Source organism: Meles meles, chromosome 14 (genome assembly GCF_922984935.1).
Source record: "Meles meles chromosome 14, mMelMel3.1 paternal haplotype, whole genome shotgun sequence".
Taxonomy (NCBI): domain Eukaryota; kingdom Metazoa; phylum Chordata; class Mammalia; order Carnivora; family Mustelidae; genus Meles; species Meles meles.
Window position 1 is genome coordinate 12,878,676 of NC_060079.1, and position 26,656 is coordinate 12,905,331.

The 26,656-nt window shown below is 41.5% G+C and overlaps 1 protein-coding gene across 1 annotated transcript in view; it reads left to right on the plus strand.

The window, feature by feature from the left end:
* Positions 1 to 26,198, plus strand: part of TEX26 (testis expressed 26) — a 38,856-nt gene extending 12,658 nt beyond the window's left edge. Inside the window, exons 4-7 of the mRNA XM_045978415.1 lie at positions 3,580 to 3,736; positions 18,057 to 18,233; positions 19,996 to 20,157; positions 26,107 to 26,198. Of these exons, the coding sequence (XP_045834371.1) occupies positions 3,580 to 3,736; positions 18,057 to 18,233; positions 19,996 to 20,157; positions 26,107 to 26,198 (588 nt within the window). The remainder of the gene's footprint in view (positions 1 to 3,579; positions 3,737 to 18,056; positions 18,234 to 19,995; positions 20,158 to 26,106) is intronic.
* The last annotated feature ends 458 nt before the right edge of the window (positions 26,199 to 26,656 follow it).

A 26,656-nucleotide genomic window follows, 5' to 3' on the forward strand; every position in this document is an offset into this window, starting at 1 on the left:
AGACTGTGGTTGGGAGCTCCTTCCAGGAAAGGTGGTGAGAAACAAGGGCCGGCTGATATATTGGTGACAATAGGGATGCATCCAAGTGTGTGCGGTCAGGTGGAAAACAGGCTGGGGGTGCGGAGTGATGCCTCAGAGGACTAGCACTACCAGGATGAGGATATAGATGTGTGTGCCTGATGAAGCCCTGGGGAATCCCTAGGTTTGAGGTACAGGGTGAAGAAAGAAGCTGTAAATTGAGACAAAGGAGCAGTCTCAGAGGAAAGCCTGAAAGATGTGGTATCTGAAATGCCTGGGAAAGGGATACAAGGGTGATCCATCATCATGTAACTTACCTCTGCTCTCTGCGGAGTGTCCCACCAGAAGTCACTGGTGACTGCAAGTCCCATTCAGGATATTGGAAAAAAAACAACTTAGCTGGGCTTACCAGTGGCTGGGAGGGCAAAGTCTTCAGGCAGTAGATAGTTATGTGTACGACCTTTTTATTTACTTGTTTAAGCAACCAATATTTACTGAGTGCCTAGTATGTGCCAGACACTCTTCTGAGCCTGGGGATGTAGCTGTGAACAAAACAGGAAAACACCCCTATCTTTGTGGAGCTTACACTTTAGTTGGGGAGACGACATCTGATGATAAATATAACACACAGGCAGACTGTAAATGTGCCATGAAAGATTAGAAAGTGATAGTTTTATGGGAAAAAATGAAGAGAGTAAAGGGGATCCAGAGTGGAGTGGGTGGGGGAAGGGTTTGCAATTCGGGGTGGGATAATTTGGAGATGTGTTGTTTAGATGGTGACATTCACACTAAGACTTGAAGGAGGTGAGAGAGAAAGCCATGTTGATATCTGGGCGAGAACCTCTCTCTCTTTCAAAGGCAAAGCCTTAAGACAGGAGCATGTCTGGCATTTAAGGAATTGGTAGGAAGTCCTTGTGGCTGGAGTGTGATGGATAAAGGAGAAGTAGGAGGAGGTGAGGACAGAAAACAAAGAGGAGGGGGGTTGGGAGGGGATGAGGGATAGAGGTGTGCTGAGTTGGGGGAAGTAAATCAAGCAAAGCCCTATAGGCCATTGAGCATGGACTGTGACTATGACTCTGAAACATATGAGGAGCCCCTGCAGGATTTTGAGAAGAGGGGTCACGTGATTATGCTTTAACAGGATTGCCCTGGCCAAGAGTAGACTATCAGAGAGTAGATGTGGAAGCCAAGATACTGGTTAGGAGGCAATCACAATAATCCAGGAGATAAATGCTGATGGCTCAGTCAGACTAGGGTGTTAGGAGTGGTTGGGAGAAATGGTCAAATTCTAAATATAATTTCATAGGCAAATAAAGTTTCCTGATGTAAAGAATGTGGAATGGGAAGCAAAGAGATGGACCAAGAATGACTCCAGGGATTTAGGTCTAAAGAGTGGCAAGGTTGGAAGGATCATTAACTGAAATGTAGAATATTCAAGACTGAGGGACATGCTCAGGGGTTCAGGCGTGGGAATGTGGAGTTAGAGGTATCTAAGCTTCCAAGAGCACATCTCCAGGAGGACGTTGATATGGGATCTGGGTTGAAGGAGAGGTCTAAGCTGAAGATAAATAAGAGTCTTTGTATGTGAAATAAAATGAGACTGGATGAGATCATTAAGCTAGAAAAGAGAAGATGTTCAAGGACCAAACCTTGGAGCGGTTCACATTTAAGAGGCCAATGAAAGAAGCAGCAAAAGGGACTGAAGAAGGGGCAGCCAGTTGTGAGGGAGAAAACCCAACAGAGTGTGTTGTACTGGAAGCCAAGTGAGCAAAATGAAGAAAAAGGACTGACCACTGTGTGAAATGCTGCTGGCAGGTCAAAGAAGATGAGGATAGAGTTGTCCATTGACTTTAGCAGAATGGAGTTCCTTGGTTGCTTTGACAAGAGCAGTTGTGGTGGAAGAATGCTTGGTTAGTGTGAGGTGGGAAGCTTCTTGGAGAACTGGCTGAGTCTAGATTTGGGGTGGGAAATGTGCAAGATGAGTCTGGAACATCTTGTCATGTCACATAGCAAAAAAACCCATAAAAAACTGCTAGAGTTATATTAAAATTAAAGAAGTACCTACAGGCCAAAAATGATTTGAGCTTCTATAATAATAATATATGCAATAGATGGAAACACATCAAATATGCTTAGATCTGTGAGTTCTGTAAACACACACACACACACACAAAACTGGTGACACTTTCAGAGGATGATAAAAACCAATTCAGTATCTTAAAAACTGACAAAGGGAGAAAGATCAAGCTTTTCTTTCTGCCTTATCTATATGAACTATGCCACTGCTAAGCTAAATGGTAGATGAGGGAAAATGTCTCTTTATAAACATATTCTAGCTAATAAATGAAAAAGAAATGATGGAATATCACCCCTTTGTATCCATTAATCTAGGCGTTAAGCATCAATAGCTGCTAACATCACACAAAGAGAAACAGCTGTATGTTATGGTCCTCCTTGCCAAATGGATTTATCCCACATGTAAGTCAGTCTGGATCTAGCTGCCAATTGCAGGCAATGCAGGGAACAGAGGAAGTTTTAACCTGCATAATGTGTATGCATTCCACACAGTCTGGAGTGTGGGAACCTCTTCACATCAAATGACTTTATTTCTTCAATAGATTATAAGGGAAAGAAGGGAACGGAGAGGGACCCTAAAGATTAAGACATTTTAAAGACACGTTTTGGGGACAGGGAATATATGTAACTATTTGGGGGGAATTTCAGTATAAGGCAGACTGAGTAATACCTTAATAACTAGAGGGGAAGATAGGGTGAAGAGAGAGTTTTCCTTTCTAAGAGAAATGAAGGCAAACTTGGATATTGGCAACCATGACCCCAAAGAAAGGGAGAAATGGAAGTTGCAAGAGAGGAGTGAGAATTTTGGGGGACATGGGCCACACTGGGCTAAACGCAGTGGACTGTGGTGTACCAGACACAGTGGGCCCTAAAAGCCCCTGCTGCTCCATTCCCATCACAGCATAAGTGAGTGCAGATGTGGTGGCTGGATGGTGTGGTGGGCTTTGTGTGGAGGTTCTCGTCAGAGGGCTTCAGTTTTCTCAGGGAAGTAGGAAGCAAGGTTATGAGAGAGTGGGAATATGGAAAGAAGTGCTGGAGTTTTCAAGTTTCATGATCATAAAATTTCTTTGCAGACAAAGACAGAGAGCCTGCCCTCCACCCCCCTACATGCTCATTCTGAGGCCTCTCCATGGGAGGCTGGGTGTGTCTCGAAACTTGGGGCTCTGAGGGGAGGCAGCAGCTATCTGCTTGGGCACTTAGAGCCAAAGCTAGCATGGGTCTTGGCTGAAGATTTCTGGTTGCAAGTACCACTCTTTGGACTTTGCAGTCACTTTTTCTTGTCTCGATATGAAAAAGTCAAATTACTAAGTACCTGTGTTACAGCTGCATAAATTGTGGTTCCTGTTGGCAGGCTCCTGCAAACAATGCAGTGTGGTAGCGGGGTGTAAAGGACCCAGAAGAATATGTACACACAGATACTCAGAGTCTTCACTCAATTAGGGGAACCCATATGGATTTTCTTAAAAACTGTGTTTGTATTCGTAGGACATCTTTCCCTGGACACTACCTCAAGGTCAACCAGCAGCATCAATAAAGAGCTATCTCCCTTGGAAAATCGCTGCTACAGAGGAAGAGGTTAGGAAGGCAATATCAAATCAATTTATTTCCAATACTAGAAGAGATTTTGTGGACAAAGCAAAAGGTAAACATGTTCCTTTTTCTCCTTTTCCTGGTTACATGTTGTGCACTGGAGTTGCTGTGGTGAACACCCCAGACGCAGTGTCTTCTCTCGAGGAACTCACAATATAGACACAGAAAAAGGCAATTTGGTAAACAAAGACAGTTGAGTATGAAAAAGTGCACCACATGGAAAATGCTGTGGGTACACGCAATAGGACATGTAGCCTAAAGGGACAGCCTTCCTGGGCCTGAAAAATGAGGGTGGAAGAACCTGGACAAGATGAAGTGGTCAAGTTAAACATGCTGTTTCGGATTATTATTTTTAAAAATTGAAACACACTTCTATTAAACTAATGCATGTATACAGTGAAATCAAATAGCAACATAAGGGCTTATTACAAAATAACAACCATTCTTTGACCCCACCGGCAATCAGTTCAATCCTTTCAACTGTTTCTTATGTAATCCTCTATATTTTAAAATAATAAGCATATACTGCTATTTTCTTTTTAAGATTTTATTTATTTATTTGACAGAGACATAGCAAGAGAGGAAACACAAGCAGGGGGAGTGGAAGAGGGAGAAGCAGGCTTCCAGCTGAGCGGGGGACCTGAAGCAGGGCTTGATCCCAGAACTCTGGGATCATGACCCAAGCCAAAGGCAGACGCTAATGCCTGAGCCACCCAGGAGCCCCTATTCTGCTATTTTTGATTCATCAATTTTAGACATTATTATTATTGACTTCTTGTTATGGTGGTTAAGGATTTGGCTCTCCTGTAACTCTTTCTCACACCCCTTCCATCCATTCTCTTCAATAATTATATTACAAATTCTTGCTTAATTCATTGCTAATATTTATATTATGATGATATGATGATATGATTATGTAAACATTCACCACTGAGCCAGGTAGTACTTTATGATTGTTTCCTTTTCTTTACATTTTCTTTTTTTTTTTAATTTTGTTTTTTACGAGTTAGTAATTGACTTTTTTTTTTATATGCTTAGTCTTCTATGTCCCTATCACTACTTTTTTCCAAATACTTTGTCACATACTTATCAGGATTTTTTCTAAACACAGTTTCAAACATTCTACCACTTCCAGTAGTTTTCCTACAGGTCATCTTTCTGACACCCTTCATCATTTTCCTCTAACCTAGACTGATTGTTTTGTGGATTTGCTGCCCAACTGTGCCCTGGGACTTCCTTTTTCATTATTCTGGGAATTGCTTTGGCCTCTGCCTGCATTGGATCTTGTTTCCACTTCTTCATTCTTGTCCCTCTTCCCTAGTTTTGGTGAACCACATCTTCCAGTAGTTTCCTAAGAAAGAGTGCATGGGAGGAATTTTTTGAGTGTGTGCTTCCCAATATGGAAATAACATTTTCTATTCCTTATATTTGCCTGATAGTTTGGCTGGGTATAAAATTCTAGGATGATAATCACTTTTCCTAAGAATCCATTCCTCCAAATGTCTTCTCGCATCCAGGATTTCTTTGTGGAAAACTGATGCCATTTTGATTCCTGACCCTGTTGTATTTTTTTCTGAAAGTGTGTAAGATCCTTTCTTTATTCCTGACATTCTAAATTTCATAACTGTATGCATTAGTAATAATCTTTTGTCAATGATTATGTTGGACATTCAGGGGCTCTAGAAGCTATAGTCATGTCCTTCAGTTCTGGGCATTGCTTCTTGCATAGTTCCTTCCTACTTTTTTCCCATCTCTTTTTTCTGTTCTCTTCTGGGAAATTTTTTTTAATTAATTAATTATTTATTTATTTATAAACATATAATGTATTTTTATCCCCAGGGGTACAGGTCTGTGGATCTCCAGGTTTACACACTTCACAGCACTCACCATAGCACATACGCTCGTCAATGTCCATAACCCCACTCCCCCTCTCCCAAACCCCCGCCCCATAGCAACCCTCAGTTTGTTTTGTGAGATTAAGAATCACTTATGGTGGGGCGCCTGGGTGGCTCAGTGGATTAAGCATCTGCCTTCGGCTCAGGTCATGGTCTCAGGGTCCTGGCATCGAACCCCGCATTGGGTTCTCTGCTCCGCAGGGAGCCTGCTTCCTCCTCTCTCTGCCTGCCTCTCTGCCTACTTGTGATCTCTCTCTCTGTCAAATAAATAAAATAAAATCTTTTAAAAAAAATCACTTATGGTTTGTCTCCCTCCCAATCCCATCTTGTTTCATTTATTCTTCTCCTATCTCCCTAACCCCCCCATACTGCATCTCCACATCCTCATATCAGGGAGATCATATGATAGTTGTCTTTCTCCAATTGACTTATTTCACAAGCATGATACCCTCTAGTTCCATCCACAATGTCGCAAATGGCAAGATTTCATTTCTTTTGATGGCTGCATAGTATTCCATTGTGTATATATACCACCTCTTCTTTATCCATTCATCTGTTGATGGACATCTAGGTTCTTTCCATAGTTTGGCTGTTGTAGACATTGCTGCTATAAACATTCGGGTGCACGTGCCCCTTCAGATCACTACGTTTGTATCTGTAGGGTAAATACCCAGTAGTGCAATTGCTGGGTCATAGGGTAGTTCTATTTTCAGCATTTTGAGGAACATCCATGCTGTTTTCCAGAGTTGTTGCACCAGCTTGCATTCCCACCAACAGTGTAGGAGGGTTCCCCTTTCTCCGCATCCTCGCCAGCATCTGTCATTTCCTGACTTGTTAATTTTAGCCATTCTGACTGGTGTGAGGTGATATCTCATTGTGGTTTTGATTTGTATTTCCCTGATGCCGAGTGATGTGGAACACTTTTTCAAGTGTCTGTTGGCCATCTGGATGTCTTCTTTGCAGAAATGTCTGTTCATGTCTTCTGCCCATTTCTTGATTGGATTATTTGTTCTTTGGGTGTTGAGTTTGCTAAGTTCCTTATAGATTTTGGACACTAGCCCTTTATCGGATATGTTGTTTGCAAATATCTTCACTCATTCTGTCAGTTGTCTTTTGGTTTTGTTAACTGTTTCCTTTGCTGTGCAAAAGCTTTGATCTTGATGAAATCCCAATAGTTCATTTTTGCCCTTGCTTCCCTTGCCTCTGGTGATGTTCCTAGGAAGATGGTGCTGTGGCTGAGGTCGAAGAAGTTGCTGCCTGTGTTCTCCTTAAGGATTTTGATGGATTCCTTTCTCACATTGAGGTCCTTCATCCATTTTGAGTCTATTTTCATGTGTGGTGTAAGGAAGTGGTCCAATTTCATTTTTCTGCATGTGGCTGTCCAATTTTCCCAGCACCATTTATTGAAGGGGCTGTCTTTTTTCCATTGGACATTCTTTCCTGCTTTGTCGAAGATTAGTTGACCATAGAGTTGAGGGTCTATTTCTGGGCTCTCTATTCTGTTCCATTGATCCATGTGTCTGTTTTTGTGCCAGTACCATGCTGTCTTGATGATGACAGCTTTGTAATAGAGCTTGAAGTCCGGAATTGTGATGGCACCAACTTTGGCTTTGTTTTTCAATATTCCTTTGGCTATTCGAGGTCTTTTCTGGTTCCATATAAATTTTAGGATTATTTGTTCCATTTCTTTGAAAAAAATGGATGGTGTTTTGATAGGGATTGCATTAAATGTGTAGATTGCGTAAGGTAGCATAGACGTTTTCACAATATTTATTCTTCCAATCCAGGAGCATGGAACATTTTTCCATTTCTTTGTGTCTTCCTCAATTTCTTTCATGAGTACTTTGTAGTTTTCTGCATATAGATTCTTAGCCTCTTTGGTTAGGTTTACTCCTAAGTATCTTATAGTTTTGGGTGCAATTGTAAATGGGATTGACTCCTTAATTTCTCTTTCTTCTGTCCTGTTGTTGGTGTAGAGAAATGCAACGGATTTCTGTGCATTGATTTTATATCCTGACACTACTGAATTTCTGTACAAGTTCTAGCAGTTTTGGAGTGGAGTCTTTTGGGTTTTCCACATATAGTATCATATCATCTGCGAAGAGTGATAGTTTGACTTCTTCTTTGCCGATTTGGATGCCTTTAATTTCTTTTTGTTGTCTGATTGTTGAGGCTTGGACTTCTAGTACTATGTTGAATAGCAGTGGTGATAATGGACATCCCTGCCCTGTTCCTGACCTTGACGGAAAAGCTTTCAGTTTTTCTCCATTGAGAATGATATTTGCGGTGGGTTTTTCATAGATGGCTTTGATAATATTGAGGTATGTGCCCTCTATCCCTACACTTTGAAGAGTTTTGATCAGGAAGGGATGCTGTACTTTGTCAAATGCTTTTTCAGCATCTATTGAGAGTATCATATGGTTCTTGTTCTTTCTTTTATTAATGTGTTCTATCACATTGATTGATTTGCGGATGTTGAACCAACCCTGCAGCCCTGGAATAAATCCCACTTGATCGTGGTGAATAATCCTTTTAATGTACTGTTGAATCCTATTGGCTAGTATTTTGGTGAGAATTTTTGCATCTGTGTTCATCAAGGATATTGGTCTGTAGTTCTCTTTTTTGATGGGATCCTTGTCTGGTTTTGGGATCAAGGTGATGCTTGCCTCATAAAATGAGTTTGGAAGTTTTCCTTCCATTTCTATTTTTTGGAACAGTTTCAGGAGAATAGGAATTAGTTCTTTAACTAAACATTCTTTAAATTTAAACATTAACTTAAACATTCTTTAAATGTTTGGTAGAATTCCCCTGGGAAGCATCTGGCCCTGGGCTTTTGTTTGTTTGGAGATTTTTGATGACTGTTTCAATCTTCTTACTGGTTATGGGCCTGTTCAGGTTTTCTATTTCTTCCTGATTCAGTTGTGGTAGTTTATACGTCTCTAGGAATGCATCCATTTCTTCCATATTGTCAAATTTGTTGGCGTAGAGTTGCTCATAGTATATTCTTATAATTGTCTGTATTTCTTTGGTGTTAGTTATGATCTCTCCTCTTTCATTCATGATTTTATTTATTTGGGTCCTTTCTCTTTTCTTTTGGACAAGTCTGGCCAGGGGTTTATCAATCTTATTAATTCTTTCAAAGAGCCAGCTCCTCGTTTCGTTGATTTGTTCTATTGTTTTTTTGTTTGTTTGTTTCTATTTCATTGATTTCTGCTATGATCTTTATGATTTCTCTTCTCCTGCTGGGTTTAGGGTTTCTTTCTTGTTCTTTCTCCAGCTCCTTTACGTGTAGGGTTAGGTTGTGTATTTGAGACCTTTCTTGTTTCTTGAGAAAGGCTTGTACTGCTATATATTTTCCTCTCAGGACTGCCTTTGCTGTGTCCCACAGATTTTGAACCGTTGTGTTTTCATTATCATTTGTTTCCATGAATTTTTTCAATTCTTCTTTAATTTCCTGGTTGACCCATTCATTCTTTAGAAGGATGCTGTTTAGTCTCCATGTATTTGGGTTCTTTCCAAATTTCCTCTTGTGATTGAGTTGTAGCTTCAGAGCATTGTGGTCTGAAAATATGAAGGCAATGATCCCAATCTATTGATACCAGTTGAGACCTGATTTAGGACCCAGAATGTGATCTATTCTGGAGAATGTTCCATGTGCACTAGAGAAGAATGTGTATTCTGTTGCTTTGGGATGAAATGTTCTGAATATATTTGTGATGTCCATGTGGTCCAGCGTGTCATTTAAGGCCTTTATTTCCTTGTTGATCTTTTGCTTGGATGATCTGTCCATTTCAGTGAGGGGAGCGTTAAAGTCCCCTACTATTATTGTATTATTATTGATGTGTTTCTTTGATTTTGTTATTAATTGGTTTATATAGTTGGCTGCTCCCACGTTATGGGCATAGATATTTAAAATGGTTAGATCTTCTTGTTGGACAGACTCTTTGAGTATGATATAGTGTCCTTCCTCATCTCTTATTATAGTCTTTGGCTTAAAGTCTAATTGATCTGATATAAGGATTGTCACCCCAGCTTTCTTCTGATGCCCATTAGCATGGTAAATTGTTTTCCACCCCCTCACTTTAAATCTGGAGGTGTCTTCGGGTCTAAAATGAGTTTCCTGTAGGCAACATATAGATGGGTTTTGTTTTTTTATCCATTCTGGTACCCTGTGTCTTTTGATTGGGGCATTTAGCCCATTAACATTCAGGGTAACTATTGAGAGATATGAATTTAGTGCCATTGTATTGCCTGTAAGGTGCCTGTTACTGTATATTGTCTCTGTTCCTTTCTGATCTACTACTTTTAGGCTCTCTCTCTGCTTAGAGGACCCCTTTCAATATTTCCTGTAGAGCTGGTTTGGTGTTTGCAAATTCTTTCAGTTTTTGTTTGTCCTGAAAACTTTTTATCTCTCCTTCTATTTTCAAGGTAGCCTAGCTGGATATAGTATTCTTGGCTGTATATTTTTCTTGTTTAGTGCTCTGAATATATCATGCCAGCTCTTTCTGGCCTGCCAGGTCTCTGTGGATAAGTCTGTTGCCAATCTAATATTTTTACCATTGTATGTTACAGACTTCTTTTCCCCCGGGCTGCTTTCAGGATTTTCTCTTTGTCACTAAGACTTGTAAATTTTACTATTAGGTGACAGAGTGTGGACCTATTCTTGTTGATTTTGAGGGGGGTTCTGTGCACCTCCTGGATTTTGATGCTTGTTCCCTTTGCCATATTAGGGAAATTCTCTGCAATAATTTTCTCCAAGAGACCTTCTGCTCCCCTCTCTCTTTCTTCTTCTTCTTCTGGAATCCCAATTATTCTAATGTTGTTTTGTCTTATGGTGTCATTTATCTCTCGAATTCTCCCCTCGTGGTCCAGTAGCTGTTTGTCCCTCTTTTGCTCAGCTTCTTTATTCTCTGTCATTTGGTCTTCTATATCACTAATTCTTTCTTCTGCCTCATTGATCCTAGCAGTGAGAGCCTCCATTTTTGATTGCATCTCATTAATAGCTTTTTTTATTTCAACTTGGTTATATTTTAGTTCTTTTATTTCTCCAGAAAGGGCTTTTATATCTCCAGAGAGGGTTTCTCTAATATCTTCCATGCCTTTTTCGAGCCCGGCTAGAACCTTCAGAATCGTCATTCTGAACTTTAGATCTGACATATTACCAACGTCTGTATTGATTAGGTCCCAAGCCTTCAGTACTGCCTCTTGTTCTTTTCTTTGTGGTGATTTTTTCCACCTTGTCATTTTGTCCAGATAAGAGTATATGAAGGATCAAATAAAATACTAAAAGGGTGGCAAAGACCCCAGAAAAATGTGCTTTAACCAAATCAGAAGAGACCCCAAATTGTTGGGGTAGAAAGGGGATAAAAAGAGGTTCAGAAAAAAAAGAAAAAAATTTAAAAAAGAAAACAAATAAGAAAAAGTATAAAAATGAAAAATATATATATATTAGATAAACTAGTTAAAAACGTTAAAAATGAAAAGGGTAAAAGTTAAAAAAAATTTAGCAGAAGAAGAAAATTGAAATTTTACATATATAAAATAAGAACAGAATGCTGTTCTTTCAGAAAATTGAAAAAAATTGAATTAACTGCAAGACTAAAGAATCATGGGGAGAAAGCCATGAGTTCTGTGCTTTGCTTTCTCTTCCTCTGGAGTTCCGCTGTTGTCCTTTGTATTGAATCTGCTCTCCTTGGTAGGTGAACTTGGTCCTGGCTGGATTTCTTATTGATCTTCTGGGGGAGGGGCCTGTTGTAGTGATTCTCAAGCAACTTTGCCTGAGGCAGAATTGCACCACCCTTACCAGGGGCCGGGCTAAGTAATCCACTCAGGTTTGCTTTCGGGAGCTTTTGTTCCCTGAACGCTTTCCGTAGAGTTCTGGAGGACAGGAATGAAAATGGCGGCCTCCCAGTCTCCGGCCTGGAGGAGCCAAGAGCCTGGGGTCCCACTCCTCAGTGCACCCCCTGAGAACAGCACCCAATCACTTCCATATCCCTGGGCTCTGGCCACGCTCCAAGCTCACCCAGCCTGTGACCGGTTCAAGGTAACCCTGAGTTGAGAGCTCACTCCTCGGCTCTGTCTCTGTAGCCGGCTTCCCTGTTCTAATACTTGCAAGCTCTGCAACACTCCGACACCCCCAATCCTTCTATGACCCTGTGGGACCTGAGGCCACGCTGATCCCGCATGGGCTTCACCCTGGTTTAGCCTCTCGAGCAATGTTCCTCAGTGGAACAGACTTTCAAAAGTCCTGATTTAGTGCTCCGTTGCTCCGTCGCTTGCTGGGACCCGGCCACTTCCCCTGCGGTCTGTCTTTCCATCACTTTGGATTCACTTCTCTGCCAGTCCTACCTTTTAGAAAGTGGTTGATTTTCTGTTTCTAGAATTGCTGTTCTTCTTCTCTTTGATCTCCCGTTGGATTTGTAGGTGTTTGCAATGTTTAGATAAGCTATCTAGCTGATCTCCTGCTCCTGATGTAGTCTCAGCCTGCTACTTCTCTGCCTTCTTGACTCCTCTCCTCTTCTGGGACTCTTGTTTGTTGGATTGATTCTCCAATTTTCTTACCTTTTCTCTCCTAGTATCTTTCTCTTTGTATTTTTCTTCTGCTAACTTGAAAAATTCTTTACCTTTTAATGTAATTCTTCTGTTGAATTTTTTATGTCCAATCTCTTGTTCTCCTTCTTGCTAATTTTTTTGTTTGATGAATAAAATGAATAAGGATATTTACTGCAATATATAGACCCCTTCCCTCAATATGATTATTTTTTAAAACAGCATTCTGTTCTTGTTTTATATATGTAATAATTCTTACAAATTTTAGGATATTTATGATATACTTAATTTTCAACATTTTCATCTATTCCTTGCTTTGTCTCTATTTTCTCTGAATGTTTTAATGGTCTAATGAAAATCTGATCTTTTCAAATTTACAAGAGAGCAGAGGCAGATTTACTATGATGCTTATAAAACTTGTCTCAATTCTGTGGACACTTCTGTTTCTTGAAGTGAGTATATGAAAACAAAATATTAATCTCTAAGGTTCACCAAACCTACAAGGGAGATACTCAAATCTGATTGGAAGCTATATACAGAGATGGTGATTGTTAGCTGGTGCTTGTTTTAGGTGGTTAGGTGATAAGCTTTTTGTTGGGAAACCCACAAATGCCTGGATTTTAGTTCCATTTCTCCAGGAAGATAAACACTTGGCTCTTGGCATTCTGAAAGTAGGATTGGGGAGGTAACTGGGATCTTTCTGCTTGCTGTGCGGATTCTCACTGAACCGTTATTTTTCCTCTTCAGCATCCCACTATACCCACCTTCCACTGTGCCTGATGTTGTGGCATCCCAAGCTTCTTTGGTTCAGTTTTGCACCCAATAAACTTCTGGTTAGGAAAGGACAGTCAAAAAGACAGTCAAATGCAGGAACTCTATTCACTCTGTATGTAAGCCTTCACCAGGCCTCTTGTTTTCAGCCTGAGCTGCAGTATATAGCTTCCCCTGCACCTGTTACAGAAACCTGTTGGGGTTCTGTAGTGTGGCTGAGCTCACTGTTTCGTTATACCCTTCAGCAGTCACTTAGTTTTAGCTCCCTCTAATTTGCTAATTAATTTGACACATCTGTATTTGACTTCCATCTTCTAAAAATGTGTTGACCTCTAATCTATCATTCTGGTGAAATTTGGGGAAGGAGGAGTAAAATATAATATAGATGATCTTTTATGAATCTAAACTGGATCATGTTATCCTGTTGCTTAATTTCACTGGCTTTGAATTGCACTTTGAATAAAATCCAACTTTCATTTCCTTCTTTCTGTTCATTCTATCGTACAAGGCTGGCCTGGACCTTGCTTCCCTCCTCACTCTTCCTTCTCACTCCATCTTCCTCATTCACCAGGCTCCATTCTCATGGAGTCTCACCCAGTCTCATCTTAAACTCCTATAAGATGCCATTTCCCCCCCACCTTCAGCCAGTGTGCAAGCTGCCCCCTTTGCCTGCATCGTTCTTCTTCCAGTTCCTCCTGTGATTTTACTGTGTCATTCTATAGATGCCAGCTTAAATGTCACCTTGCCTGGGAGAGATTTCCTTACTATTTTATCTGAAGAGGTTTGCCACCCTCTCATTTGTTACCTTCTAGCTCCTCGCACTTTGCAGTCATCTGTTTACTGATTTTTATTTTTTTGTTGTTTTTGTTTTGCTTTTTCCTCCAACTATTCAGCGGGTGCCCCCAAAGGCCTTTATTCACTCAGAATCTAGTGCAATATATATAGTCCAGTCTTGGTGTATAGGAGATGCTCTGCAAATATTTGCTGAATGATGGAAAAAAATTATATTGGAAGTGCACTTTTTGAAGTTAGATGAGTATAGAATCAAAAGACCTCCATACTTCAGATAAACATTAAGGGTGATGGGAAGACATTTGAAGTGTCAGCATTCTTAAAAGATGTCTTCGAGCTTCTAATCAAAGTCCTTTCAGTGTGTGCAAATTATCATTTCCCCATGTGTAGATAAATACCCAAGACCTGCCAAGAGTCTCTACTAAATCTCTCAGCTCCATCTGCTTGTCTTCCTCCCCAAAGCCACTGCTATCCATGTCTCCTCCTTGGATGACCTCTAATCCAGCTCCCTTTCCAGTTTCGTTGCCTCCAATTCATAGCTCATCCTATAGCCATAGTGAGTTTCCAGATATGCAAATTGATATCACCTTCCAGTTGAGAACCCTTCATTGACTCCCCATTATCCTCAGGATAAAAGCTAAATGCTTTAATGTGAGTCTGTACAATCTGGTCCCTGCCTGCCATGCCAGCATTCTCAACCTCAACAACCCCCACTCTCCCTGCGAGACTGACTGCCCTCCTTTCTCCAGACTCACCATGCCCCCAGCAGCCTTATGCCTTTTGCACACACTGCTTCCTTCCTGTGGAACACCTGTCCCTCTCTTCTTTTAGCCTATGTCTATCCGTAAGTTAAGTCTAAATATAGGCTTCATTTCTCTCCTGGGAATCTTCTCTGGTCCTCCAAGTTTGGATTGGTGGTCCTCCCTTATGTTTTTATAAATCTTGTTCTTATCTCTTTTGCAGGGTTTATCACCTAATATTGTAATTCTCTTTTTTTTGTTATCTGTTTCTCTAATACTTTAAGTGTCTGAAACATAGGGACCATATCTTATCTTTGTATCCTCATTACGGTATTAAGGCAAATGAATGGAAAACACTAAAGGGTGCTTGTTTTCAGATTCAGGCTTGGAGAACTTGGCTTTGATGAATTGGAACAGCAGGCAGAGACAGTAGAACTAGTTCTTACTTGGCTATATAGATTATGTGCCAGTGGTCCCACTGGTTTTGAATAGTCTTTGCTGTAGATGTACTTTTGAATTGGGCCTTTCTGCAAATGCCATAATAATCTTCAATGGGCCAGTTTCTCTCTTTGGGCTATAGCTACATTAGTGTAATATCACTGTTATCAAGAGAAAAAGAAACAGTGGGAGCTGAGCTCCTGAGGAACAGGGATGGCTCCCTGGGAGGGGTCTGGGCCTTCGAGGTGCAGTTAGCATCGGGTCTGATTAGCTGTGAGTCATGGTTATCCTGTCTGTCCAAACTTCAATACCACTATGGGGACTTGAGGGGATGGTGGGATCCTTTGTATCAAGAACTTCTTTTCTTAATAATGCTGAAGGAACTCATTAATATTAAATTTTAAAAAGGCAATAAAAGCATTAATTGAGAAGAACTAAAGATTACTGTAAACATATATCACATAGTCACTAGAGTGTGGTTCAAGTTGTTTCTGTTCTTTTTCCTTTCATTCCCTCATTAATAAACATTTAGTGAGGTCTGTTACGGTATTAAGTGCTAAGGTATCAATGAAGGGTAAGACTTAACTTTATCTTCAAAGGAACTCAGAGAATCTAGGTCTGAGTTTTGTTTTTTCTGGGTCCTCGTCTCCAGGGGCGCCACTATGCTGGTTCATTGTGGTGTACGTTGTAAGGGCCTATTTAGCCAGAGCAGCTCCATCCTGACCCTGTCCCCCCACACCCCGCCCCGGGGAACTTACTTAAAAACAAGTCCCGAATACCAGTCCCAGGTAACAAAGCCCAAATACAAGGGTAGGTCAGGCGAGGTGGAGTTATCCAATCGGTGGGGGTGCATAGTGTCTCCCTAGCTACCAAGGAGTATGGGCCCCGCCCTTTGGGTGCCTTTTGGGTGCCAATTCTGACCAAGGTGATAGGCTAGTTCAAATGTCTACTATAGGGTAAATTGTAATTCAGTTGGTCACTTAGTGTGACCTAGCAGGACTGTGCAGCTTTCTCTGTGTTACAATCTCATTGGCCACCTGTGCATGGCCAGGCCCAACCACATGGCCTTTGCCCTTAAAAGCTAGTCTGTAAGGCAGAGAGAGATTGTCCTCTTTGCAAGAGACAGTCCTGGCCGGTCAGTTTGATTCTCGATGCTTGGCGCGAAATAAAGCTTTGCTTGACCTTCGCTTTGTATCAGTCTTTCTCCTTTGACCATGGACCCAACAACGTGGACTAGCCCCTCAAGACCCTTTGCAAACTGACCCTCATGTCTCCTCCTTCACCCTCAGCTGCTTCTCCCTGCCCTGCATACCTTATCCTCTTACCAGCCAGACCATACTTCACAAACACACTGCGTACCTTCTGCTTCTCCTTCTGCTTCAGTGTTGACATGTCATCAAAGCACATCTTTTCTGTTTTTGCCTTTTAATTCTTGTCTTCCTTCCCTCCCCTAACAGAGCTTTTTGTATTCTCTCTGGCCTTCTGTAGCACCTCCTGAAGGCTCCGAGGAAATGATTCTTAAGCATATGGGGAGCTTGTTCACAGTGTAAGTGTCTAGGTCCCACTTCTAGAGCTTCTCAGTGTCTGGGATGAGGTTCAGGAAGTGTGTTTTGGAAAAACCTTCCTGGGTAAGTCGGATATATTATCCCCGTGTGAGAACCATGGTTCCAAGTGTTAGGGTTATAAGACATCACATTCCATATCTGTTTTCCCTGTGTATATCTTTCTAATCACACTAGTTTGAGGTTGTCTCAAGGTAGAACAATGACTACATTATTTTTAATTTTGGCACAGAATACATATAGGAACTGAAAACATTTTTCTATTAGGTGGTAGCTCTAGGGAAGAAGGATAAGCGTATGTATCAAGTACTTCAATGGGAATTTGTTTTTCTCTTATAAAACTCTTAGTAATTTACAAAAACCAAGTTACAGATGGTGCTTGCCAAGAACAATGCCAGATGATTTTTCAAAATATCTTAAGAGATGTCCCAATATTAAGTCCTAGATTTGCCTCTTCTCTATAACCTTGTCTTTTCCTTGGGGAGTGTATGAGGTCATCATGAGGCCCGTTGAGTATCATGTCCTCTTCTTCTGAGTCATCTAAATGAAGAGGCAGCATGTAGTGAAACTTTCTCTCACGGTTCTGTTCTAGACAGAGATAATTTAAAAAAAAATCAATAGTAAAATGCTCTTGGATGCCAGTAGGTAACATCATATATTGTTTGATGTACATTTGAATTTATTTTGAAAAGACCTATTGAAAAATGAGTTCAGAACAAGATTCCAGTTTAGTTTCAATAGTAATTGGTCCTATTTGGATATTGTGTGTGATATCCATATTTTTAACACTTTTGTCCTGAATAAGGTTGGTGTTATAAGATGTGCTTCTGAACCAACACTATAGCAAGTATTAAGGATGAACTCACTCTAAGGGAGGTGTCTTGCAACTCCTCTAATAATCTGGCAGTGCTTGTGGAAGCTGGCATTTAGTCCGTGCTTCCTGGATATTTAATGAATAGCTGTTAGTGGAGTTGTTTCAAAGAACTAATAGTGCAATTGTCCACCGATGACAGCAATGTTACCTAACCCTCCAGCAGTAAGGGATAAGCTTCAAGTGGTTCTTTTCCAGATAATGCGAATGATATGCATCGCCCCATCTAGAGTGCTGCCAGATCTAACAAATAAAAATAAAGGATGACCTGTTAAATTTGAATGATTATATATAATAAACAATGAGCACATGTACACACTTATGCCAAGAAATTTTTCATTATTTATCTGAAATTCAATTTAACTGGCATCCTATGTTTTATATGACAACCCTAGCCTTACCTAAACTCTCTCACTCTGCTCCCCACCCCTGCCCCGGGACTAGGCAGGCCTACTGGAATGAGGAATGCCTTCTGTGTCCCCCTAGCAGAACAAAAGAGCACTCCTAACTGACATACAGTATCTTCATTAGAAGCTGCTTCTAATCATTGGAGCATATACTTCCTGTGCCTGATAAAGCAGAAAATTATTTCTTGGTTGAAAGATCCATAAAAACTACATTGATTGTACCTCTAAATACAAGAAGAGCAGGTTTAGTATGACCAGTTGGAAGGTACTGCCAGAAGCAAAATGGGACAATAGGACACTATTTTAAATAGCTTACAAGGACTTCTACACTTGTAACCCCACCCCAGCTCAGAAGATTAAGGAAAGTTCTCCGATGTCTCTGGAATGGAAAAATTTACTTCCCCGACCCGCAGACACTGAATTTCGACGGAATTACCAAGTTCCAGCTAAAATTCCCGAGTTGCAGGATTTTAGTTTCAAATATGGATGCTATTCAAGCCTACCAGTTGCTTCTCAGGGTCTAGGTAAGTAAGTATACCTGTAGCTTTGAAAGCAACTTCAGAGATTCTGTTCTTGTTCCAAGATTCTTCGGCATGTAGGGCCCCGGCCGGTAATCTTGGTAATAGTTAGGAAGAGTGCCAGTTATCTCTGCATCCCTGCAAGGAATCAAAACTATGTCTAGCTTCAAACCCAAAGAATGAATAAGTCTTGGAAAAGAACTGATTGCATATGCTATGAAATGAGTATATGCTCTGCCTTGTGGTGGGGAGGCAGCGGGGTGGGGGAGGGTGCGGGTAAGCAATTGTTGGAATTGGAAAACAAAAGGAAGGCTTCAGTTGTTATAAAATTACCAAAAAAGAGACTGGGTAGGACTCAAATTAGACTTGTCTGTTATCCACTGGAAGTTTAACCACATGGTACACCTATCAAATACCTTCAGATTTGACAACCATTCTAATGATCCTGATTCCTATTGTTTTCAACAGAAGAGTTTTTAAAAGTCCCATGGCCAAGCCACCTCGAAGCTACTGGTTAAATATATAATTTGGTGTCAGTCTGAGATAGTGATCTATTCCTGGCATGGAGTTGGAATCAAGTAGTGCTGTAGACAAAAATCACAGGAATAGAAGATTAGCATCTTGAGGTTAGAAGACAGCCTAGAAATCACCTCATCTAGATCCTCATACCATATGGGAATCCCCTCTATCCCGTCCTTGCCAAGGGGTGATGTCATTACTTTCGGGGAGAGTGCCCCACCTCCAAGACAATGCTTTCATTTTTGGATACTGTTGGAAAGTTCTCAACAGCTGGAACCTCCCTTGCTTAAACTTTGGCTTTGGTTCTACTTCCTCCCACCAGCTGGTGGTCCCTGTAAACGGGACATGTAGAATCAAAAGCAGTATTTAAGGTGTCCTTAAGATTTACAAAAATTGGGCATTTTGTAGAAATTAGGGTCTTCCATCACGTTTCATTGCTTTTTTTTTAAGATTTTATTTATTTATTTAACAGAGAGATCACAAGTAGGCAGGGAGGCAGACAGAGGGAGAGAGGGGAAAGCAAGTTCCCCGCTGAGCAGAGAGCCCGATGTGGGGCTCTATCCCAGGCCCCTGAGATCATGACCTGAGCTAAAGGCAGAGGCTTAACCTACTGAGCCACCCAGGCACCCCTGCTTTTTTTTTTTTTTTGGCCCAATAATTCCAAGACTATCAGAACCCACATTAAATGAACAATACTCAGAATCAAGCAAATGATTTTGATTTTGCTTGCACATGATACATTAGTCTGAATTATTTATTAGTCTGAATGTGCAATGAGTGCTGGCTGGACATATTTTCACTGCTCATTTGCACACACCTGGGTCACTGAGGGACTCCTCTTAAGGTGTCACCCAGTCTGCGCAGGAGATGGCACGAAAGGGAAAGCAGCTTCTATGAAAGCATTTGTTTACTAAGGAGCTGGTGAATGTTACCATCCCACCGTGATGACCTGCAGAAGAGTTGAGCTCAGGGAGAACTTTTCTGAGAATGGTAGTCACACTTGCATCTCTGGCCATCAGCACCAGTCACCCCCACTGCTAGCATCCACCGTCCCGAGTCCCAGCAGCTCTGCATAGCCTGAATCATGGGAGGACTGTCTTCTACTGTGGCTCGCTTTCCAGTACCTCAAGGATGCTGACTAAACTCCAAGTGGGGCTCGGGGCTATTGGGGGTGTGTTTGACAAATAAGGGTGGGAATTCTTTGCTCAGTGACAGCCTCCGTGTCTTTCCTTCCCCTGTGTCCCCCTAGTCCCTGCTGTGCTGCGCAGCCACATGAGGAATCAAGAACGCACAAAGAAGCAGACTATATACCAAAGCGATTATGGAAAATCCTATCTGGATTTCTTAACGATTTTAGACTCATTTACTCCCTCTCAAGTCACAGAGTACCTTCAGGGTGTTTCTTACAAAGGTAGGAGGTCTTAAAAAGGTAGGAGGAGGTCTCGAGTTACTATTGAATGAATTTACAGATAGTAATACATTGCTTTTCATGCCAAATAGAAATCGTTCCAATGTTTAGCCACTGGAGCTAAATGTCCACAAGAAGATAAACACTGCCTCAAAGAAATCCGATAGTTCTGTGTAAACCTCAACCCACTGAAAATAAATTTGTCTTAAAAGAGGCCCCAGGGACTGTAGCCCCCTTATTAAAAAAGAAACATCTACGTCGTCGCAAATGGCAAGATTTCATTTCTTTTGATGGCTGCGACGACGTGGATGGAACTAGAGGGTATCATGCTTAGTGAAATAAGTCAATCGGAAAAAGACAACTATCATATGATCTCCCTGATATGAGGACGTGGAGATGCAACATGGGGGGTTGGGGGAGGGAGGAGAAGAATAAATGAAACGAGATGGGATTGGGAGGGAGACAAACCATAAGTGACTCCTAATCGCACAAAACAAACTGAGGGTTGCTGGGGGGAGGTGGGGTTGGGAGAGGGGGAGGGGGTTATGGACATTGGGGAGGGTATGTGCTATGGTGAGTGCTGTGAAGTGTGTAAACCTGGCGATTCACAGACCTGTACCCCTGGGGATAAAAATACATTATATGTTTATAAAATAATAAAAAATAAATAAATAATTAAAAAAAAAAAAAAGAAACATCTAGCCTTTCGCTCCTCTCTGATCTCACTCATTTTGCTCCTTCAGCTCCACGGTTGCATTTCTCCAGGATGATCTCTGGTTTTATTACAGTGAAGTGATTTCTTCTGTGGGCGTTCGTGCTGTCTCACAGTTTTGTTTTATCTTACGTAATCTTTATTGCCTGTTGGATGGTACTTTTGGTGATAGGCTTTTTAGGGTACATGAGAATCTCTGTGTAGAACATCTTCCAAAAGGGCAAAGGCCATTCTCGGGGAGTGTTAGTTGTATTGCAAAGACTTACCCCGGTTCTGGGCCTGGGGACTGGAATCTGCTTGGGAGCATCTCAGGGACGGCTGGTCAGTCTGTGCACGTGTAAAATGTCAACTCAGAGAAGAGGAGTTGGAGGAGAGGAGACAAACTCTTCTAGCAGCTGCCCTCAGGATCCATTGCTGGTGATCACACTTGCTGTAACTCCCCATTTTTGAGCATATGCCCCCATGCAGACATATTTATTTCTATAGAGAATAGTCATACACCACTAAACTAGTGTATTATGTAAGTTATAAAACACACTAAATGCTGAAGAAAGAAGTAAAAATCAATATAATAAAATGTTATAGAACATAAATAGGTAGAATATAAATACAAGTTCTAGTATTTCTTCCCACATGCCATGGACCACCTTCGACCTGCCACTTGGTACTTCAGGCTATGTGGCAGCCACTGCCTTGTTTTGTGTCCTGTGGTCAGGCTTGACTTGGAATGTCCACCAGGTCCTCATTAACTCCAACTGCTCCCTGCCTCCTAGCTGTCTTGGGTCCCCAATCTCTGTCCCTTGCCTGTCCCCAGCTACATTAAGAAGAGCTTGGTCGGGGCACCTGGGTGGCTCAGTGGGTTAAAGCCTCTGCCTTCGGCTCAGGTCATGATCCCAGGGTCCTGGGATCGAGCCCCACATCGGGCTCTCTGCTCCGCAGGGAGCCTGCTTCCTCCTCTCTCTCTGCCTGCCTCTCTGCCTAGTTGTGATTTCTCTCTGTCAAATAAATAAAATATTAAAAAAAATTAAAAAAAAAAAAAAAGAAGAGCTTGGTCTTCTGAAATCCTCTCTGAAACCCTTTAATGCTAGGATCTTGTGCCCCACACAAAACTGAAACCCTACTGTAGGCAAGTCTGGTGAGGGGGTGCGCATGGGTGTGTATATGTGTGTAAGGAGGGGAAGAGGATACCTTGCATGATTGCAGACTGAGGGTTGATGGCCCAAACGCCGTTAAAAGAGCTCAAATGTTGGGTTTCAAGAAGTACAGAAGCAGGTGTTTTGCCTCACTTTAAGGCACAAGCAGAAGCCTGTGTTTGCCAACAGGAGCCTGGTTCCTCTCAGCAGATGCTTCTGGGCCAGTTTGACCCCTCAGAAGGAAACAAGAGGCTCCTTGAGGTCAGCTGCTCGGATCTTGCAGGGAGGCAGAACAGAAGCTCCCCATCAAGCCCCAGCCTGCTTTCCATTGTTTTTCCCAGCTTGGGTTCATAGATATAAAACCATAGTCCGCATTCTGTAATGGACCCCTTTCACCTCTGGAGCCACATCTGTTTGACCCCAAACAGATGAGTCCACCCAAACCAGATGGAGGTTTCCAACTGCCCAGGGACTTGAAATGCAGGTGGCATTGAGGCTTCTCTGCCTGCGTGGAAAAGCCAGGTGGTTGCTGGCACCTCTGTCCTTGGTTGTGTGTGTGTGATTTGTAATCCAGCCTTGGTGGTGCCCCCGAGGGTGAACCAAGGACGCCGCAGGTACTTTGACAGCCTCTGCTCTACTTGGATCTACCTTCTCCAAGATTCCTAGCATAAGCTGATGCAGCTGGACTTTTCCAGTTGGGTTTTCTCCCCAAACAAGTGAGACATGATCTATTACCCAAAAAGGTAGCTTTAGGGCCAATTTAGACCTTGGTTGCTTTTCAGGTGTCCTGCTGTCCTGGGGCCCTCAGGATGTACTGGAGGCAGGTACCTGGATGCTCAGGCCCCAGAGCCTTGCCATTTTGCACAGACTAGGGCCTTTATAGGATCTACGGGTTTTAGTTTCTCTTTCCTCGTTTTGCTTTCGAATGACCTACTCCTCAGCCAGCTATGCTAGAGGCTGACAAGCAAGTAGGAGGTTCCCTTTGAATTATTATGCCCCCAAACTCTTGTCATTTAATTGCCATTAGTGTCTGGGATGACGCTAATGCTTTTCGGACGGTGAGTGTCTCAGCAGAGCTCCTGCGTGGTAGAGCTGAGCCAGTATGCAGGGGAATAAAACACTTGGCAGCTGCACTAGGCTGAATGAATTATTACCACCTTTTGCTCAAAGTATTTTGCTGGATTCTCCCTCTTAGAGAGTATTGGGGCCCAGAACAGGTACGTTTTGAAAGAGAGGGGAAGGGAAAGGATGCCCATCATGGCCCAAGTCAGGGGGCAAGGGAGATGGTGGGATAGAGAAGATTCCAGGAAGACAAGATGAAGCTGAGGAAGTAAGAAAGGAGGAGCAGCTGAAAGCAAATCTTTTGTTTCCAGTAATCCTGTGTATCGCTATCTGGTATTGTGTTCTCTATTACGACTTGAGAGATTTGAACTGTCTTTAGTGGCCATTCTGTTTGCAGAATTGTCTTAACCTCAGAGTGATTCAGACCACCCAACAGCTTACTCTTTGCACCTCCGTTATTTATTAGTAAAGACTCTCATCTCCCTACTTATCCCCCCCCCCCTTTAAAAGACAAAATTATCTGAAATCTGGTTTTCAGAGTCTTTCAGCTATCACTCCCTCCCCATCTCTTCCAGTCAAAACTCCCATGCATATGGCTATCCAAACAGTAATTTCTTCCTAGGGTGTGATTCAGTATGGTTCAGAATATATCCACTGACTGGAGGAATTTCATTGACAGAATAAATCACTTGATACAAAGATAAATAAAAAACAAGTCCTCCCTTTCAAAGAACTCATCATCAGGTATGGGAGACAGACACACAGGTGTAATGTGATAAGCTCTGTAATCGAAGCAGTCTTTGGGTGTATTAGAAGTCTTTGGGTGTACACCCCCGCTCTGTGGGTTGAAAGAGCATTAGGGAAGGCTGCTCTGAGGAGGCCTCTTTTAAGGGTCAAGGGCGGATCACGACAAGGAGAAGCAGGGCCATTTAGAGGGAGCAGCGGGAACAGCATAAACAAAAACATGGAGACATGAATCTGCGTCTGTACATAATAAATACAGGCAGCGTTTGAATTGCAACTGATAGCCTTTTTGAACAGTTGTTTAAGTTGATATTAAATTCGATACCAATGCTTCTTTTTTATTCATTCATGCTGAACTTGTTTCATCTTATATGCTTATCTTTGACATAAGAAGGATTTGTGTTTATTCATTTGCTTGCTTATTTAAAATTAACTCTTTGGTATAAGATTTAGCATAGAGACCTTTTAGGCTTAAAATGACAAGGACCGAAACTAGCAAATGTTGAGAATACAGAGAGATCTGTTGCTGGTAGGCATGTCAAATAGTAACGTCAGTGTAATATTCGTAACAGATCTGGCAGTTTCCCATAGAGTTAAACCTATATCTACCCCAAGACCCAGAAATTCTATTTTGGGGTATTTACCCAAGAGGAAAGAAAACACGTGTCCACTGAAGGACTTCTACAGAAATGTCCACAGCCACTGTTTTCTTAATAGTTCCAAACGGGATACGACACACATTTCCACCAACAGCAGACTGTGAAAAACTGGTATATGCACAAAATGAAACTCTGCTAGGTAATTAAAAAAAAAAAAAAGAATCAGTTATCATTGTGGTCAACAACATGAACTTCAAAAACATGATGCTGATTGAAAGAAGCCAGACACAAGATCTTACGTTTTGTGTGATTGCCTTTATTCAAAGGGCTCCAACAACAGGCAGCACTTCTCTGTGATAAAGGAAATCCGAACAGTCTGTCTTGGAGGGGGAGGGGTGTTGACCGGGAAGGAGCACGACAGCTCTTTCTGGAGCCGTGGCAGTGCTCTTATTATATGGGGACGAGTTACATGCATGCAAGTATCAGCCCATCAAACCATTCATGAAACACCAGCGTGTTTCACTTTGTGAAAAGTATACCTCAATATAAGACAATGCTGAGGTCAAAAAAGACATGGAGCAACGTGGGGATGTCAGGTCACAAAAACAAAGAACCAGGAAAAACTGGAGAGTAAACCAGGACGACCCCCACCCCCCCACACACACCTGATCTTTAGACCCCAGCTGACACTGAGCAAGGTCACAGGGACACTGCGCGTGATAACATGGTACCACTCCCACTCTTCCTTCCTTTTGGTTTCTGCTGCGCAGATGACAATTGCTAGGAGTGAGAAAAATTTTACAGCTCCACTCTGTAATATTTTTTTTAAGATTTTATTTATTTATTTGACAGATCACAAGTAGGCAGAGAGAGAGGAAGGGGGAAGCAGGCTTCGTGCTGAGCAGAGAGCCCGATGCAGGGCTCGATCCCAAGACCCTGGGATCATGACCTGAGCCGAAAGCAGAGGCTTTAACCCACTGAGCCACCCAGGCGCCCCTCCACTCTGTAATATTAAAAAAGTATAGATATATATATGGAATGAGAATTAGGGAACTATAGCTGTTCAGAACCGTACAAGATTCCTTTAACTTCCCAGATGAGGATGTGGAGGCCAGGGAATTGAAGGGCCCTCTCATGGTCAGTTGTCAGTCAAAGATAGCAAAGCAATCCAACGGTTGGTGGGTGGAAAAACAGCCCCAGCTTTGAGGAAACTCTGGGAACCATAGCCTGTATTGTTTTTTTTGTCATCACTATTTATTACTGTGTTCTTGGTTATAAAGCATAAGGCAGACCAGGCCATGTCTAGGTGCTTCATACACAGCATTCCTAATCTAGTCCAACGACTGTACAAGGTGAGGCCTATTTATGTATTCAAAGATGAGGAAATGAAGGAATGGAGAGGTCACATGATTTGCTAATGCTCCCCAGGACAGAAAAGAAACCTGAGTCCACTTCACTCAAAACACCATGCTTTTTCCAGGAAGACTTGCTGATCCTTTAAATATTAAGTTTACTCTTTTTTAATCAATAATTATACACTTGTGACTTTTTAGGTGTTAGACATATACCCTTTGATTATTTTGGTCTTATCCAATTTGTATATAGATTACTTTTATAAGATACTTGCCTCCTTCCTAGAATTCTCTATTTAGCACTTAATAGTTAAATGGAAAACTTCACCTTATTTTTCTTTAATTTTCAGACAGACAAATTCTCGATCGCTTTCTCCGCTCTCACTGTGACTTTGGCGTGGGACAGAAAAATAAAGGAAACAGTTCAAGTGAAAAAAATTGAAAATCAATAAAAACACTGGATCATTTTCTCAATAATGGAAAAAAATAAGATCGAATTTTTTCCAAATAACATATTCATGGATTTATGTAATTTTGTTTTGTTTTACTTTGTTCTTAAACAGTAAAATCATTTAAGGCCATAAATCCTCCCCCACCAATGTATCCAATAGGTTTTGCTATAATTTTTTTCCTTTTCTCTTCTGGGTATTTACTTTATGGTTTCAATTTTGATTACATCTCTGACCTAGAAATAATGTAGAAGAGGCTTTTTAGTTTTCCAAAAATTAGAGGATTTTTTTAAAAACTTTTTATTACTTTCTATATAAAAGTTTTTAAAAAAAATCTTTGTTTTGGGAAATTTAGCAAAGTTTCCTTTTATGCTAAGTGTGTGGTTGGTGTATTACATGAATATAAGAAGAGAAAAAAATGTATGGTCTATTGTATTTCTCAAATCCCTTA